The 18,566-nt window shown below is 41.3% G+C and overlaps 1 protein-coding gene across 2 annotated transcripts in view; it reads left to right on the top strand.

Moving 5' to 3' along the window:
• Positions 1–18,566, top strand: part of lrp1ab (low density lipoprotein receptor-related protein 1Ab) — an 85,976-nt gene that overhangs the window by 13,462 nt on the left and 53,948 nt on the right. For both annotated transcript variants that reach the window (XM_061058734.1, XM_061058733.1), the window contains exon 3: positions 13,284–13,421. In XM_061058734.1, coding sequence (XP_060914717.1) covers positions 13,284–13,421 — 138 coding nt within the window. The remainder of the gene's footprint in view (positions 1–13,283; positions 13,422–18,566) is intronic.

Genomic DNA, 18,566 nt, shown 5'->3' with positions numbered 1-18,566 from the left:
TGCTCTGGCTGCTCTGCTGAATTATAGCTCTAATTATGTGGCCGTGTTTAGTCTGAGTGTTCGAGGATGTGTCTGCTCTTGTCTGAACTCTTTAGGGTTCAGGCCCTAAGAGTCTTGTCCCAGCCGCTCACATCTGCCGGCTTCTCCATCCCGCCGTTACATCCATAAACCCTCCCCGGTAACAGCCTCTCCTCTGTTTATATGAAGGCGCTAATGGTGATTTTACTGTCTGTGTGTGCCACACCTTCCATCTGTCATGCCACAAGCATTCTCACAATGGTCTAGGACAAGCATAGACAAGTAGCTGACACCCAGCATTAAATGACTTGTTATTGTGGATGAAAACACAGTTAAATATTAACACAAAGGATTAGAGGTTGAAAATGTGTGAGAAAGCTGGGGGTGATAGAATGCATCTAAAGTTGTTGACATTTTCAATACTTGGCTACATTTTGATATTTTTCTATAGCAAGTGTTTTGGAATTATGCAGTCTGTTATAAAACGACAGATTGTATCGAAAGCACCATAGCTTAAAAAAACTGACAGATCTTTAGTCATATAGAAAACTAAAAGCTGCCGCGAGCAAAAGAGATAGAGCATTGCAATTTTTAGTAATCAAAAACTAGAAATTGCCCAATATTTGGTGCCTAGGACTTTTACTTTTGTTGCTGTTATCGAAATGTGAATTGATGATGGGCATTGTTTAAAAGTCCAAGAAAAAAAAAACCCAAGAAGCATAACTTTGTTCACAACACATGAACTGTAGCTGTTGAGTTGAGTTACAAATCCTCTCCCACATCTTTGAAAGGGTTTGGTTGATGCACTGCTGAACATTTTTTAATTCATAAAGGTGAAGGTGAATGGAAAACTGTCTCTCATCTCCAGCGTCTTTAAATGGGGGAATTTACAGCTTTGCTCGTATCTTTAAAAAGTGAACAGCATGTAGCTAAATTAAAAGGTCTAATGGATGTTTCTTCTAGACAGAAAATTACCAATTATGTCTTGTGAATTTCAGCAATCACCGAAATAACACATGTGCAATTTTATGAACGTGTTACTCATGTAATGCTTTCAAGCAAACTGCAGCAATTTATCTTCTGCTGTTTTTACTAAGTAACTTAACTGAGTGAATTCTCCATAGCACTTATGCCATTTTGTGGCATAGACAATGGTGTGATTCATCTTCTGCATGGAGAGATCGAGAGCTGTGTTCCACCATAACATCAAGATGTGTTCTGCTCAATTACCCACCCCCCATGGGCTCTAATCTGCCTGTCGCTTCACCTTTACTTAAAACCCTTCTCTGTTTATGTGAGTTTCTAAGGCAGACCTAGTAACTATCTGTTAATTTAATTAATGCACGAATGAAGCACTTTGTGTTTGCCGTCTGACGAGCACATGCAAAGCAAAGGCGCCTTTTAAATATCACAGTGAACGGCAGCCAGGCTGTGGTTTTATCCACAGACTTTTGGTTGATGCGTTCATTTAATGAGTGGTGTTTGGAATGGAGCTCTGCAGATAAAGCTGCAGAGTGCATGGGTCTGAGCCAGCATAGATGGAGACAAGAAAGTCTGGAGGAGTATGACTGAAGGTTATTTAAAATCCTACTCTGACTCAGTGGAATGCAAAATTCTTTTCCCTTGATCCTGTCTTTTCCATTCATGGTGTGATAGAGTTTGCAGGTCCTCAGCCTGGTTTCTCTCCTGGAGAGAAGACATCGGACCTGCTTGCTATAAACCATGCTGCTCTGAACTCGTATAAAAGTGGAATGTATAAATATAGGCATTTACTTTGATTCATCTTGAAGTGGCACTGAACTCTGGATCACTTGGGAAAGTTTGTTTTGCTCATTTGTTTTGTTTTGAAACCTTAGGGTGTCATCGGTTCATCAACTATTCTCTGTTATCAACTGCAGAGTTTATAAAAGCAGTCTGACAGTGTCGTTCAAACAAAGATTGTGAAAGTGAAAGAGAGCCACGATATGTCCCAGCTTCACAGGGGTTTGGTCTATCATGCCTCATGACCCCAGTCTAGTAGTGTGTGCAAATTTTGATGGGAATTAGACTGGCGTATGCTACTATAATTACGACATTATCTCCAGTTCAAGTTAATTACTAACTACAGGCTTGGTTTCAACAGTCTAGGCAGGGAGTTTTTACAAGGCATAAAACATTTTTCTCTTCTTTTTTTTTCGCCTTTCTTTATACTCTCTCCCACCTGTTTGGCTTGGCTGCACTTTAAACGGTGTGGGATTGCCCAACAGCCTCATCCTTGTGTAAATCAGGGACCCTGACAGTGCATGCGACCGACATAGAGCTACGTTTCTTTGATAGATTTGTAGATCACTCTAAAGGGCATGTGAAAATATCAATCCACCTTTGTTCTTCCACTCATCCTGTTGCTGGTGTGATTCAATTTGAAAAACCACACAATGACTGTAGCCAATTTGGCTTCAGCATTGCCTTGGTTTCTGTTACCGTAAATGCCACCTGTTTTGTTTACAGTGTTCATGAATTCACTTGCTGTTGTTGGCATGGTGGGAGTTGTGAACGTCTGATCTTGTCTGACGTGGATCTTTGATCTACACACCTCTGGTGCCCACGCTTGAAGAAAGCGTACTCCTCACTATCTCACTGTCTCTGCGTCTAATTGCCTGTCGTTTCCAAACCATTCATCCGGGCTGTAATTATGTCAAGAAAGCTAAAGACAGACTTCTCCCACAGTAGCTGGGTTCTTGCGCAGCATCACATGAAGTGCTGACATGCTGGGGTTGTGGAGGAAGTTGATGCTAAGAATCAGTGATGCGTGCTAGCATCCTTAGCATTTTTTCACATTGTTCAGCATGACTTAACATCATAAATGGATAATTTGGGGTCTGGGCAGGTTGCCAGCTGTGGGGCCATTAAAGCCAAAAGACCCCCAGAGTGCACCTCCCTCCTGTAGCCCCTGGTACACACTCAGATAGCAATCAGCATGCTGTCTGTACAGGCCCTACAGGTGTGACCCTGTTGTCCTCTCTTAAGGACTGCACTGACTCACCCTCACTGCATGGCCTCAATTTGTTTCAGGCAGGCTATTCTACCTCATAATGTACAGGCTTAGGGCTCAGGAAGAGGTTGACACGTACCCCCAGGGCAAAAGTTTATGTTCTGGATGTTATTAGTGGGCTCCAGACTGCTGCCTCAGTTGCACTTATAGGCAGTTATGATGTTGAAGTGGTCATGTTGAATGAGTGAGTGTTCGGGTTGTTAATAATGTTAATACATGGCTTATGTGTAAGCCGTCTTTTGGTGGTGTCATTTATTGTGGATGCGCTGTATTATTCAGCTATGCACTTTAGAGGCTTTGTGTTTATGTACAGCATTTTCTATGGAAGTTTTTTTGTAGTCTTGGGGGGAAAAAAAAGTAAAACAGAAACTGGTTATTCTTGAAAACTCAAGTAAATCCGTTGAAACATCTTGCACTTGCACGATTCTGCTGTTTAGCACGATTGTCACATACCCAAAATTATCATTTTGAAATGAACTTCTCTTCAGCTCGTTATTACTTTCCTCACTTCTGCAAGATTTGGGAAAGTTTTAATGGGGCCATGACCATTTAGAACAACAACTCTAAAAGTTTTTGAATTGGTTCTGTCTGTAGTTTTCTAGTTTAATCTTCTGACTCAAAATGTTTTATTATTATCTCCTTTTTATTAGAATTTTGGCTATTGAGCATGTCCTTTCAATAAACATAGCATTCATTTTCTAACCATTCTGGTAACTGCTTGTTTCAGCTTGCTACTGTTAAAATTAAAATTGCTCTGTCACAACTCTCATTTTGCAGCTATGTTGGAATAGTTGCTCTCAAATACACATTGCTTCCTGTCTGTCTGCTCCAAAGTCTGTATGTAATTATGATTCTTGCGTGAACCTTATTCATTGTGGTCGAGCCAAAGCGAATGGGAACAGATGTCTGAATAAGCCCTAGCATGTAAGCACTTTCTCCACTATGAGAAGTACTTGCCATGAAGGAATCCCTTTCTAAATGTAAAAAAAAAAATCTTATACAACAATTGTCTGTCCCTAATTCCCTGTTAGACTTTTTAGCCTCTGATTTAGCATGAAAATGTCCACAGGAGGAATTCCAAGCAGGGGGTGAGATGCGTCTCAATCATGCAAATTGGCTGCCCTTCTGTTCCCATGGACCACCATCCACTTTCATTCAGGAGCTGATCATTCAAAGTAGTTAACGCTTGCAAATGAAACGCCACTCCCATGTTCTTGTACTGTCAAGCTGCCATTAAAATTGTCCCAATAGACAAGTTGAAATATTACTTGCATAAAGACATAATAGCAAAATTCAGTCTTTAAGTTGATGCTGGAATGTCATTTTGTAAAGATATCCATTGGAATGCAGTTTTATAATAAACCGATGGTCCGTTGGCTCAAGGGCCCAAATTCTTTAATGTACGTTTTTCTCTGAAAATACACGGATCTTCTCAGTAATGGGAGTGTATGACTGGAAAGCTGCCGATCTCATGAAGCAAATGAATTGTAAACATTCACTTTTAACAGGACTTTGCGCTCACACAATTAGTATCTTTACATACAATTAGAAAAAGGTTTATTTATTTTGTAAGTCTGACTAAAACTGGGTTCGTGAAATGCATGTAAACATATTAGTCGGGCTGAAATACTAAATCGAATTGACCAAAGTTGGACTAACACAACTAGACAATATGGTTGAAGGTTGATTAAGTCTTACCCCAATTTCAACATATTCTGTGCGCGCCGCGGCCCGTCAGCACCGAGCACTACGAAGTAGTTCGCTGCCACTCTAGTCAATCATTGTGTTTCCACAGTGAGCACTGTGACCTGTCTCTGGAGCGTGCCACCAGCGCCTTTGCACTCCGCTCCATTTCAAATACACTGCGAGTCTATTTTCAAAGAAGTGTGCTGCAGGCACGTGTCAAGCTGGACAGAATATAACAACCCAGACAGGAAGTCAGACAAGGAAACGCACAGAGCGTCCGGCCAATAAAACACCATTTACGGACTTGCAATCGTATTTGTCACCACTTAATCAACAAAACCTCAAAACCGGCACCAAACGAACAACAAATCATCATCATCAGAAAGACAAAGCAATATGTTGTTTGCACGTTTTTTCTCTTTATTCCCACGTCATCTTGTAGTTGTTCTGTGATGTGTTTACAGCTGCTCATGGCTGCGCTCACGTTCCAGAAACGGATACAGTGGGGCAGAACCCTCAGAGCAAAACCGTGACGCTGACAGACTGCGGCGCACGCAGAGTATGTGGGATTGGAGGTCACATGTATACACCTTAATCGGACCTTAAATGGAGACTAGGCATTCTGAGCATGTCTCGCAACCCCCGCATCTGGCTTTGTCCCGGAAGTCAAACAGCAGAAATACAAAGCATAGCGGATGTCAAGCCTGCCTTTTGGATATCACCATAATCTAGAGGGATAGCGTTCATTGTATTTGAACCAAAAGTAAAGTGCAGAGCATGTGTGAAATGTCCATAGCTGTGAAGTTGTCCATGTTTTCAACCACCGTTCACTTACTTTTTTGCAAGGTCAACCAGAAGAAGGTCAAAAAGTAACTAGCTATAAAAGGACACATCACCACCTACTGTAGCAGAGTCGGACACGTTTCCGTCAGTAAATCGATTCTCCCTCGGTGCATTTGTACAAGGACAGTATTCCAATTAAAATGGCCCTAGTGGAACAATAACCATAGCTCAGCTGAACTTTCAATGTACTGACTGAAAGCTCCTTAAAAGCGGGTTTTGAGGGTGGTGCAGGCACACTCCAATAAACAACCATGCCATGCCCCTTGGCCCACACACTCTCTGGCCTATGTCAGTGGATATTGTGGCCAGGGGCCAAGCTGGTAGGGAGGTCAGATGGGGAGATTAACTTATCATCTCCTTGCAGCTGCTGGAGGCCGCGGCGGGCCACACAACAAGGTTATCTGTCCATCTCTTGCCATCGTCTTCCCGCTGGACGCTCGCCAGCCTGTTCTTTTGTTTGGCCCATCTGACTGTCATGCCTCAGCAGCTTCTCCAAGATGACCAGGACAAGCCAGCCGCTGAGGTGGTTGGATGAGGTGGAGGCATGCAGCGAGGGTTGAGAAGACATGAGCATACAGAAAAAGCTTTTGGATAGAAGAAAATGAACAGATTAGCATTTTGGCTTTGGAGGAAAATGGAATTGGCCTTGTTCAGCTCCAATCCATTTTCTATTGAAACAGTCTTTTTAAGTAGAGTTGGAGGGGGTCCTTTCATTGCCTATAATCAGTTGTTGCTGTACTCACAGGGGGGCACCATGCGGGGGGGTGGGGGTGGGGGTGGGGTGGTGGTGCTCTACAGTGACTATGGTTGACACACTGCTTCAACAGAGGAAGGAGCAAAGCCCTGTAAATCCTTCTGGTCTGTGGCCCTGAGCCCTCCTCAGCCTCACCGGCCTATCAACAGACAGACAACACAGGCCTTTCTCACGCCACACAGGCACCACTTTGCTTTCTCTGCTGCCTCTTCGCCTCGCCCTGTCTCCTTCTCTCTCTTCGTGTCTTTCCTATGTACCTCCGCCCTCCTTTCTGTCTAGCAAAGCATGCGGAGTAGCTGGACTCATGTCAGCTCTGTTCCCTGTTCCTCAGACGTATCTCCTCTCCAGTATTTCCTCTCGTGTAATTGCCTCACAGTTTCCCCACCCGGTTGCGGATGATGAGCTGTCTCTTTGTATGTGACTTTGGGAAAATACTTTGCATTCTGTTCAGTGACAGTTTGATTGTATTTCAAGTTGGAGACCGGTCTGTTGTCCTCTGTGGCAACAAATTTAACAGACGTTAATGTTTGAGCAAGCACACAGACTAAATAGATGTGTGTTGCTGTTCTATTGGAAGACTCTATCTTTAAAGGATACTCCACCTAGGCTCTATCTTTTACTGTCAAATACTCAAGCCCTGAGGACTTAAAAGCTAACGCTAAAAAATAGTTTGCAGCTAACTATAATCTGTGGATTTAGATGTTTTTTAATATGATAAAAAGTTTCTGTGGAAGGACACCACACTCAAAAAGCTCATTGAACTTCAGTATCATATGCCCATAAATACCCCTATTTACTAATCCCTGCTGCTGATCCATATCATACAGTACAGTAGTTGAAGCCATCTTGTTAAAAATAAAATTAGATATATTCGAATCAAGCACAATAATGGCAGGCTATTATGTTGGTATTTTAATCTAACGAGACTGATGTCGTCAACTTGCAGACAGGAATCTTCCTCTGGCCCTTGAAATTGGCAGATGTAAAATCTTAAAGGAGGACAGGGTGTTTCAATTGTGCAGATTTTATTATAGGATACAGGTTTTTTTTTTGATAATTCATAACCTTTAAGCAGCCTCTGATTTGTCCTGCAGTGGTGTTTTTAAATTGCTCATAAGACGTATTTGGGTGGAGTAACACTGACATTAGTTTTTTAATGAATCTGTATAGTTTTCTCTTTTTAACAGAAGAGAGGATTGATGCAGTACAGTTTACTGTATAATTCCCAGTGTAATCCGGCTGTAGCAATACTTTTGTGTTCTATTGAGGGTGAAGCATGTTGAATAAAAATATAGCACATCAGGCTTCCTACCAGTGAGAGTCTGGTGTTGTACACAGTGAGCAGTTAGTCCCGTGTGCTACAGCGGCCTCAGTATAGTTTGGCATGGTCCATATGCTTGTTGTGCGTGCTGCTCTAAAGTATGATTCCAGAGAGGGGAGAGTCAGTCAATGGGCAGGACTGCCTGTCACCCTGACTCTCTGCACAACATTATATATTGTAGCTGACAGCAGACTTTATGGGAGTCAGTCAGGGGCTGCCATGGAACCCAAAGAGCAGGAAGAAAAGCAGGCTTTTATGCCCAAGACAAAAGATCGACAGGGGATCCAAATTTAAGGTCATTGCATAACTACAGGAACTGAGGCATGGGGGATGGTTGGGTCTGAAGGTTGAGGTGTTGGAGGGAAGCACAGATTCGAGGAGAGACCGTCTTTTCGCATCGCAAATCTAATAAGCAGAGAAGCTAGTCGAGCCCAGATTGAGGGATGAGTGCACTTTGTTTTTGGGGTATTATTTGAAGGTGACACTAGTAACTGCATTACCAGAATCGACAGTGTTCTCAGGGGAAATGTGTAATACGGATGTTGCACAAAGTCATATTTTATTCCAAAGACTAACAATTCCTGTGCATTCATATTCAGTATTATGACTTAAAGTTCAAATTTTCCTCCTGATGAATCCCATCCCTTGTGTCTTAATGATCCATTTAGTAAAGTAAAACACAGAGATCATGCTGCAGATTGGAGAGAGAATGATCCGCTAGGACACAGTGAGGATATGCTGATATCATTGTTAGCTTATCACACAGTTTAGTGCAGTAATGTTATTGTCCTCACTCTCCCCTCTAAAATAGGTGGGGTTTTAATTCCCCATCTTTGTTCTCTCTTTGTTTCCAAGGCTGCCTGACTCCCTGCAGTCTGTGCTATCCCAGTGAAGTGACGTGTTAAATTATTGCAATAATTGCTTTGTAATAATTATGTCTCCCCACTCTAAGTGAATTCTTTATCACAGAATAAATTGACTGAAGGGCACCCACTAAATAATACTTTTACTTCTGAGTTTGTGGAGAGGATCATTTGATAATCTTATCTATGTTTTATAGAATTTTAAACTGACTTCAAAGCATTTCAAAACTAACGGTAAAAATATAAAACAACGTGAAAGAAATTGCAAGTCGTGGGATGTTAAGTCTTATCTTATGGTCTCATACAAATCAGCAGTTGGGTTCTTTATTAGACTAAAGAGGATTTTTGGACTTCAGGCAAGGCAGAGGACAGAAGAACTATCTGTATTAAGTATGATATGAAAAACATGAATGACAATGTCCAGATCTCTACATTTCAGAGATACGTAGTTTTTGGAACGATCAGAAGAAAATCTCAGGCTTAAACATGTAAAATAAAACGTCCTATGCTCATTGCAATAATGGAGCACCTGAATTAGGGCCATATTTGTAGATAGAAGTTAAATTAATTTTAAGGGTATTCATTATTCTCAGGGCAGGTTGTGAGTAGCTCCAGTGTAAGGGCCTTTTTTATTTGCTAATATACCTCTGTGTCATCTGCATAACAACGTAGGCATATGAATAAAATTCCCTTGAGTCTTTTAAATGGAGCCTAAAACTGGAGTTCTGATGTTAGTGTTAATATAAAGTTAAATGATTTAACTGTTAATGAGTTTCAGGGAATAAAATAACTCGGTATTGATGTAGATTACTTTATTTTTTATGAAAGTAACTTTAATTGGAATACAACAGTTGGCAAATACTCTTTAGCTGTAAATATGCAGATTATACTCCCAGAACATAGGAAGAAACCATGTTATTTAAACTCTTGTTCTCCCCGGCCTCTCAGGCAGAGAGTTTGAATGGGAATATGATGTCTATAAAGTCTATACAGCCAAACACTTCTTGGAAGTTTCTTTATTCTTTGAGCTACATCTTGCCTTTGCCAATGTGTGTGACAGCAATGCATGGCCTGGGCTCTGGGAGGAGTAAATGATGTACTCCTAGGGCTGGGCGATATGGCTTCAAAATAGAATCTCCAGTTTTTCACACCAAACTCGATAAAATATTTAAATAGGTTTCTTATTCTCCCTAACAAAAACAACATTCATATGACAAAGAAACGCCTCAAATTTATTGCTTTTATTTAATCAAAAAAATGTAACAAAAACAAACTGAATTTCCCTTCTGGGGTTAAAGTGCATTCCAGCACCCACTGAGACCCCTTTTAGAGTCTTTAGAAAACAAGATGCTCTCTCCGTGTTGAGCAGGTCAAGGTATTCCCCCAGCAACGACTCTTCAAGCTGGCTTCCACTTCTTCCAGTTCAGAAGTATATCTTCTTCATGCCCAAAGGTGTGGGATGATGGGGCTAGTTATATTATCAGGCTTACCTCCTAAAACACAACCAATAAGAACATTCTTAAGTATGCATTGTTACTGGCCATATTTGAGAGAACGATTTTCCTAACTGTGTTCTGAAAGGCCCCTTTAGTTTGTCATCGGAAATAAAACCTGAAGCGCGAGTCATTTGGAAAGAAACAGAGCATGGAATTGGTTGTCAGACAACCTTTTTTGAGGAGTTTGTGCCATGAAGAGCTCAAATTTATGGTTTGTATAATGGCAAAGTTTCTGGAAAAAAAGGAGAAGCACAAAAGAAACCTTTATTTAAAAAAAATAATTTATCAAGTGAAGCCTTTTTTTTAAGGCAGAAGAAGCACTACAACTTAGTAATAAGAAGCCATGCATAAGGTAGTCCTTTAAAGGATCACCTTACATAGCAAAAGAATTGTGCACTTGCTATGTAGAAACAAACCAAAGAGCCTTGTGTCAACTACAACACCCACAGAGCCTAATCTTGGTATGGCAAAATTACAAAAATCGCCCACATACAGCTACAGAACAGTCCTACAACATTTTGTGGATTTGAATGTGTTTAGTTTTCGCTCCACATTTACAAATATGAAGAAAAAAGAAGGCTAGAGAAATTCTGCTCTCTTGGTTCCCGTCAGATTTGAAAGGTAATGCTTTGCTTCCACTGACAGATGAAGCAGGAAATGGCTGCTGCCAGTATGAGGGGAGCTTATTGTAATACACTGCCAACAACTTCCCAAACTGGAGCAGGGAGTACAGGGTTCATCCCCATTGTCCCTCCTGCAAAGTTATTTCATCCTCCATATTGTTCTTTCTATTTAGTTTTCTGCTGCTGGTCTCTATTCAACTCCTGCCAACATTTGACCGTGTTGTGGAACTCAAACAATTATTTCCGGCTGTTGTGCATCACTGGACAATGCTAGAGTGTTTCCAAAAACTGATCTGGTTGCTGACTGGTCAGTGGAAAGGTAGCAGAGAATCTTAAGGACAACATGATGTGACTGATGGGAAGTAGAGTTCGTGTTGTTTCTCTTCATTCTTTCTGGAGCTGCAGTTTGTAGGCTCCACATTCCTTTTTTTGTGAAATATGCTTATAAGAGAGATTCCTGCAGTCAGTAACATTGAGATGACTTTCACTCTGACTTGTCTTTCATACTCAGAGAAAACTGTCGATGAATAACAAATCTTGCGACTTTCATTTCCTGTGTGCACAGCGGTTTATTCCTGTTGCTGCGGTTTATGTAGAAGTCCCCAGGTTGGCAGATTATTGAATGTAAATCAGGCTCAGAGGCCGAGGCTGTTGGGAGGGCTGCTAATACATTAGCATCGCCCAGCCTGGAGAGCTCCCTAAACCAGATGTATAAGGAAGCTAATTCTCCATTTGAATGTGGCATTTTCCCCATGCAGCCTGCTGTGGTAGGATTGTTAGCTCTTGTCAGTTTGATGTTCTTGTTTTCACTGAGTTATATTATATGATCTGTGGTTTTTATGGATGGATTCAGAGGGAACGCTTGTGGTTTTCCTCAGGGAATGTCAACACTCAGGCAAATGTTCCCTCTCAGAAGTCTCTATGCACATCCACATTTTGATTCTTCTAATAGCATGTTTTGTAAGGAATAAAGGGTCAAATAAAGGGCATTGTGGCTGCTTTATAATGAGACACTGAAGACTGTGTCAGAATCTGAAGGAGGCATATGAAACAGGTTTGCACGTATTCAAATTAAAGCCTCTCTGAGCACTCCACATAACCCGCAGAACTCCTCAGATTGTTTCTTGTGAAGGAGGTGAACTTTATTTTCTCTTCTTCTTCTAGTGTTTTTCTAAAATGGGTCAGCAGATGTGAGAGAGAGAGAGAGAGAGAGAGAGAGAGAGAAAAGTGGAGGAGGAGGAGGAGGAGGAGAAAAACAGCCAAAGCAAACTGTTTGCTCTGCAGTGTGGGCTGATAGGAGAGATAGAGAGAAGAGTGGGAGAAAGTGAGGGGAAGAGGCTGCATCTACTGCGTGTTCTGGTCTAATGCTACTTTGAAAAAAAGAGTCGGTGCTGTTTCTAAACTAGAGGACATCACGTTCTGCCCTTTACCTTCTCGGGTTTACTTTTGTACATTTTGATTAATTTTCCTTTGATATCTACACAATGATCAAATCTGCAGAACATGTATCATGACTTTACAATATCTACACATGCACAGCAACATGTGTGCATATGTATTGCATGTGTATAAAATATGGCTCTGTCTATGAGTCCCAATGAGATTGAATTACAGTACGAGTGAATTTTCAGAACTGCATTTCAAGTATTAATATGGTGATTTTTATACCAAGATAGGCTTTGAGCCATGAATTATTTGGAGAAAACAGACACATCTCTGTAACATTAGACATTAAACATTCCCCTATAGCTGCAATGGAATGATCCTTGGGCTCGTCTTTGAGACTCGCAGTGGAGTGGACTAAGGCTCTGACGAAACTCATCAAAACCCTGTGTGGCCGGAGTTTGCTTCGAGTTCTGGTCAGCACATGGTATGCAGGGGTTGACATTAAGTTAAATTTGCCAGTGGCCCTCTGCGAGCGCGGGAGGGACAGCAGTGAAGCCGTCGGCTGCCTTTCAACTGTGACACACATGCACGCGCACGAGCGCTTATGATACATTGATGCTGTAGCAGTTATTAGCGCAACGTTTTTAAAATAATTACTGACAAAACACATGTATGAAATTGAGAACGTGTTATTCTTTTTCAGGCAGTATTTTAACTGGCCCGAGCGGGCCAGCTGAACGTGCAATCAGCTGGCCCGGACTTTATCAATAATTCATCCGGGCCAGCAGGCCAGTTATAATGTCGAGCCCTGCGGTATGTGTGTATTTGTCGCACATCAGTATGAACATTACTGTAATGTCAGTAAAGAAACATCAGGCCAAATTCTTACATAAAACGTAATCTTGGCTTGATACACATGATGACTCCATGTGTTACTGTTTTCACTTAACTTTACATCATGTATCAGGTCATAGCTGGCGACTGGTTTGAAAGAAGGAGGGTCAGAATAACATGAACCCTTTTTGTTCAGTTCATTCTTCTGTAGTCTTCTGAAGTGAGAAACATTGATCCCTAGTCAGATAACTAAATAAAAAAAACAATATTTGGTACATAATGTCTGATGAGTGTCTTAATGATGAGTGTTTTAATTATAAAAACTAAAGGTTATTTTGCTTCTGTATGTTGTTGTGTTTTTTTTGCCCCTTTTGAAATATTGCTCTCTACAGCAAAGCCAACTTACATGTGTTTTTGCTCTTTTTCAGGCTCACACAACAGGGTGAACCAGTGTCCTGTGAATGAACATGGCTGCCTGGACCTGGATGTATGTATCCATATGAGCAAGCTGTGTGATGGAGTCCCCGACTGCAGCGATGGCTGGGACGAGGGTCCACACTGCCGAGGTATTAAACACATGGAAATACATTTTTGAATTTAAAAATGGAAACACTAAGAACAGATCGTTTCATCAATTTGTCAAATCTCAATTTGTTTATCTTTGTTTTATGTCAGTGAAGGCCGACCAGCTTCTTTTTGATAACAGCTCATTGTTTTCCCATGAGAAACTATAATCTCTACAATCTGGTACATTTTGCCCTAAAATGAGCTGGCCTGCCTTAGCTTTGGCAGTTACAATGGTCAATCGTCAATTTAACAATCAGCTCAGCTGTGAGGCTGTTTCTTCAGTCCCAGTGGGAATGATGAGCATTCAGCCCAGATGCAGCTTAAGGAGAATCCCTTCAAATCCTCTCCTATTTATTAGAAATGACAGAAGAATGAGAGATGGGACATACTGGATCCATAGTGTCGTCCTTTGTTGCAGCAGACAAAAAAGAGCGAACACAGGCTGCCAACAGAGCTTTGTTTCTGTATTCAGATAGGCAGCCCTCAGATATAGCTGTCTTAAGCTCTGCCTGTTTAGAAGTGCGATAACATATGCATGTTTAATTTTGTTTATGTCAATCTCTCCCTCAATTCTGCACATCTTATGTGCTAATCAGTATCAAAATTGGCTTCCTGGAGTATGAAATCACTCACCGGTAATCAAACTTTCACAATAAATACTAGAGTCGAGTGGATCAAAGTCCTGGAACAAGAGCTGGCCTGTTCTCAAACAGACAAACATTGCCAGTAATCTTTGATCACCTTATCTCTTCTGATAAGTACAAGTCAATCTTCTGTTGTCTTAGACCATATCTGGGATTGTAGATGCAGGTCAATCTAATTCATCCGGTTTATATTTTTATCTTTTATGTGGGTTTGATGTTGGTTTTTTGTTTACCCATTTTGTCTTTATATCTCTTGCTTTGTGTGTTCTCAACTCCAGTTTTCTAATACATTTGAATCTTTTCTTCTGTGCTAAAAGAATGTTTTTTGGTTTTTTTTATCAGACCAGCCTATTTAGATAACGACTGAGTGAATGACAAGTCTTCTGCATAGTGTTGAGTTATTAAATAGAATAGTTGTAGTAAACTAATGGGAGCATTAAAGGTTTATTGTTGGGCATCTGAGGCGGACAGTTTGTACAGAGTGGGCGAGTGTGTTAGTGTCCCACACACACACACACACACACACACACACACACTGGGCATCACTGCTAGACAGGCTTTTACACAACACAGCGATGATGTCATACAATCACAACATGCACGGCCTGTCCCCGAGGACACAAGTCCAGCTGTCCTTAGTAACACACACTTATACACAGACCTGAATGCTCATGGGCTTGAAATCTATGCAAAATAAAAATAAATTCACACAGTCACATTCTTGTAAATATACACCCAAACACACCCTTTACCCCCCAACACAAACACACCAGCAGTATGTCAAGAACTTTTGCCACAGCTGTTTGTAAGCTCCCCAGTTTTCAGGGAAAGGCCTGGCCTTTTACAAGCATCCCAGTGTTTGCTTGTACAAACTGCTGGGTTGTGCAAGTTTACCTGGGCGCTGATGTCTGAAAGCACACTTTGTCTGTCAGCGTGTCCCAGTAACTGGTAAAGTTGGTGTCGAGAGTAGTTAGAAAGGGAGGGGAGGTTTGGCTGGAATTTTATCGTGTTGAAATCAATCTTCTTAGCTTTTTCATAATGTGTGGATATATTTGGCATTTCTTGATTTTGGTTGAAAAGAAATGAGAGCAAGGGAGTAATAAAACAAGTACATGGTGACTTACTGATCGGGAAGAGAAAACGAGGTCATGGCAGAACTCTGAGGAGTTTGTCCTTTCTCCTGGCGGTTTCAAAGGGAACCCTGGTTATTGCAGGAGCCTGATGCTGTTGTTTATTTGTGCAGTGGGGTTTTATTGTCCTTCATACACCACTTTCTGTGGAATCTGTCACAGGCTACTTGAGGCTGCCTGTGGAAAGACCACACTTTCATCTTTAATCGCGAGTGTGCTGTTGACCAAAATTACTTTACTGGCTGCAGTTAAAGTTGTGTTACTTGCCAAGACCTGTTTTATTGCCTTCATTGTCCTTTCCTTTGCACTGTAGAGACACTACCGTGTTGTATACTTTTTAAGTCATAATGGGCTGCAGATTACAGAGAGTCTGAGTGTCTGTCTTTTTAAGTGATGTCTGTTTGGAGATGTTTGTGCTACAGCACGTGTACTTTGTGTATTTGTACATTTGTGTTTGAGTATTTGTGTAAGTTTGAAGCGTCTGGGGCAGCCTGCTGCCACTGTTTGGGACTTTGATAGCTTCTGTTTGCTCATTACTCAAGCTGCTGCCCTGCTTGTGTTTGCATGTGGTTACTTTGCCCCTTTTGATTAAGTAGCGCCAAACACTGCCGGTAAATACTCTTTTATTCTCACATTCTTTTAGCATTCCAGCCATTCCCTTTTTTACATTTTTTTTTACACATGACATGAAATACACACCATTATCTCCTTTGAGTCTGATTCATTAAACTCACCATGGCTCACTTCTCAGTACCACATAATTAACCATCAGCTTGTATGTGTGATGGAAAGGACCATGACACCAAATAACCCCAGGAGCTTCACAGAATTAAGTAGCTTGTCTTAGATATTGGCTGATTTTGTTATAAACTGAATATGGTGATCCAATAAATTTAGAGAAGACCGACATTTTAAAGAGTGTGTTCTAACTCTCTGCATTATGTATGCTTGGATTCAAATGAAGTCTGCTAAAGGTATATGTATGATGAACAGTATTATGTTGGTGGTTAAGAACTATTCATCTCCTCATTTGTAGAACAGTGTAGGGAGATAAACGGTAGGTTCCTGTCGGCTGCAGCTAGAGGACAGGGGCATGTGCAAACATGTTTCCAGACAGTGAGAGCACATGGGTAGGAATGTCCTGGGAATTGTCTCTCTTTAAAATGCCACTGGAATATCCTGTTTTGATACAGCTAATGTTTTGTTAAATTATTGCTTTCAATTAAATCTTTGGGTGATGAAAGAGAGGGAGGCTTTATTTGTTAGATTTTCAGGAAGGAATGAGATGTTGATTCACGAGTGATCTAATCTTTTTTATAGAGGGAGTTCTGTAGATGATTATAGTATAATTTAGTCCTGACAGTTTAGTTGTGTAACCTTGGTCATGAAACAAACACCAGCAGGAATCTGTCTTTCTCAGACTGTGTCACCCTTTTGTCACCCAGTCTGTCACCTCATGATTGGATTTTAGAGGAAAATGTCGTCTTCAATATATTTCCTCTATGATTGGATGATGATCGGGTCCTTTATCCTTCATGTGTGCCCGCCACAGGACAAACGAGTTACAAATTGTGCAAATGTGCATATCAGCAGGTGCAGTGCATCTGGAAATCATGCAGCCATTATCATACAGGCGTCATACTATTGTCAGCAGAACTTTAGTATTCTTTCCTGAGTCATTGAGGTCTCTTCAACTTTTCAAAAGAAAAATGAAAAAGAGTTATCCTCTTAGTAGGGGTGTAACAGAGGTCACGGTTCAGTACAAGTTCTATTCAACAAAGAAAAAGTCCTGGATGCATATTTTTAGGTTTCTCTCACTAAATTAAAACTGAAGCCTCTGAAGCCTCTCTTTAAAAATGGCAGGGATAAGTTGATGCTTATCTGTTTTATTTTGCTCAGCTCCTGTGATTTGTAGTCTAATATTCATTAAAATTGTATTATTATTATTATTTATTATATATATATATATATATGTATGTATGTATATGTGGGCTTTTGTGCCTTTAATGGAGAGATAGGACAGTGGGTAAAGCTGGAAATCAGGGAGAGAGAGTGGGTAATGACATGCGGGAATGGAGCCACAGGCTGGATTCGAACCTGGGCCGCCTGCATGTAGGACCAAAGCCTCCATACATGGGGTGCCCGCACTAACCACTGCGCCACCAGTACCCCTTTAAAATTGTATTTTAAAAAAAGAGAAGAAAAAAAAGTTTACATTTATTTGTGGAGGAGTGCCCGTGGCCTAGTGGTTAGTGCGCCCCAGGTACAGAGGCTAAAGTCCACTCAGCGGGTGGCCCGGGTTTGATTTCCACCTGTGGCTCCTTTCCTGCATGTCATTTCCCACACTCTCTCTCTCTCTCCCTCTCTCTCTCTCTCTCTGCCCAGTTTCTGACTCTATCCACTGTCTTGTCTCTAAATAAAGGCATAAAAAGCCCAAAAATAAACCTTTTAAAAAGTTTGAACATATTTTTGGGCTTTTGCCCTTATTTGTTTGGACAGTGGATAGAGTCAGAAATCAGGAGAGATAGTGGGGAATGAAATGCAGGAAAGGAGCCAGGTTGGACTTGAACCTGGGCCGCCCACTTGTTGGACTACAGCCTCTGTAAATGGGGCGCAGGGGTGGCCTAGGGGTTAGGTCCTGCCCCATTTACAGAGGCTATACATATTCATTCAAATATTCAATGTGTTTGATCGCACAGTGAACCTGTTATTTCTCCACACAACTAATTTAAAGCAGCATGCAGATTTTTAGCTCCTCTGTGTCATCTTGCTACTGCATTACTCATCTTCTTCATGTGTTTTGTTGTGTCTGTTACGTTATGAGTGTCACTGCCTCCTGGATTGGGGTGTGAATACTACCATGTGTTATTGCCTTTTTGATCCACTCGATGTATTTGTTTTGTCAATGCATGATGTCCAGAAGCGTTAGGGTTCTGTCATAATACAAATACGGTTGCGGGCCTGCGTTTTAGTTTTGTAGGCCCTAACAAACAACCACTCCCTGCTTCCATTCAACGAGCTATAGAGCTTTGGACAAGAGAAATGGACGGCTTCCATCCATGCAGTAACAGAATCAATGACTGTTCCCTGCTTGTTTAGGACTAAAGGCCTCCAGTGTGTCATTGTTTGAATCATTTTCTTTGTTCATTAACCCATGGTCAGACTTCTGAAACGCTGCTGCTGTTTGTTTAGTCAAAGCAGGAACTTTCTTACCTCTCCATGTCCTTAAACCCTTTATCTTAATCTGGCCTGCCTTCTTGTCCTACCTCTTTGCTCTTCATGATTCTACTCCCCTGTTGTTTTCTGTTTTTCTCTTCACACTTTCTTGCTTGTCTCCTCTGCTGCTGTAACCCTCAAATGCTCTCTGAGG

The sequence above is a fragment of the Labrus mixtus genome, chromosome 15 (assembly GCF_963584025.1).
Source record: "Labrus mixtus chromosome 15, fLabMix1.1, whole genome shotgun sequence".
Classification (NCBI taxonomy): domain Eukaryota; kingdom Metazoa; phylum Chordata; class Actinopteri; order Labriformes; family Labridae; genus Labrus; species Labrus mixtus.
Note: the sequence above shows the minus strand (reverse complement) of the source record. Positions and strands in the feature narration are given on the sequence as shown.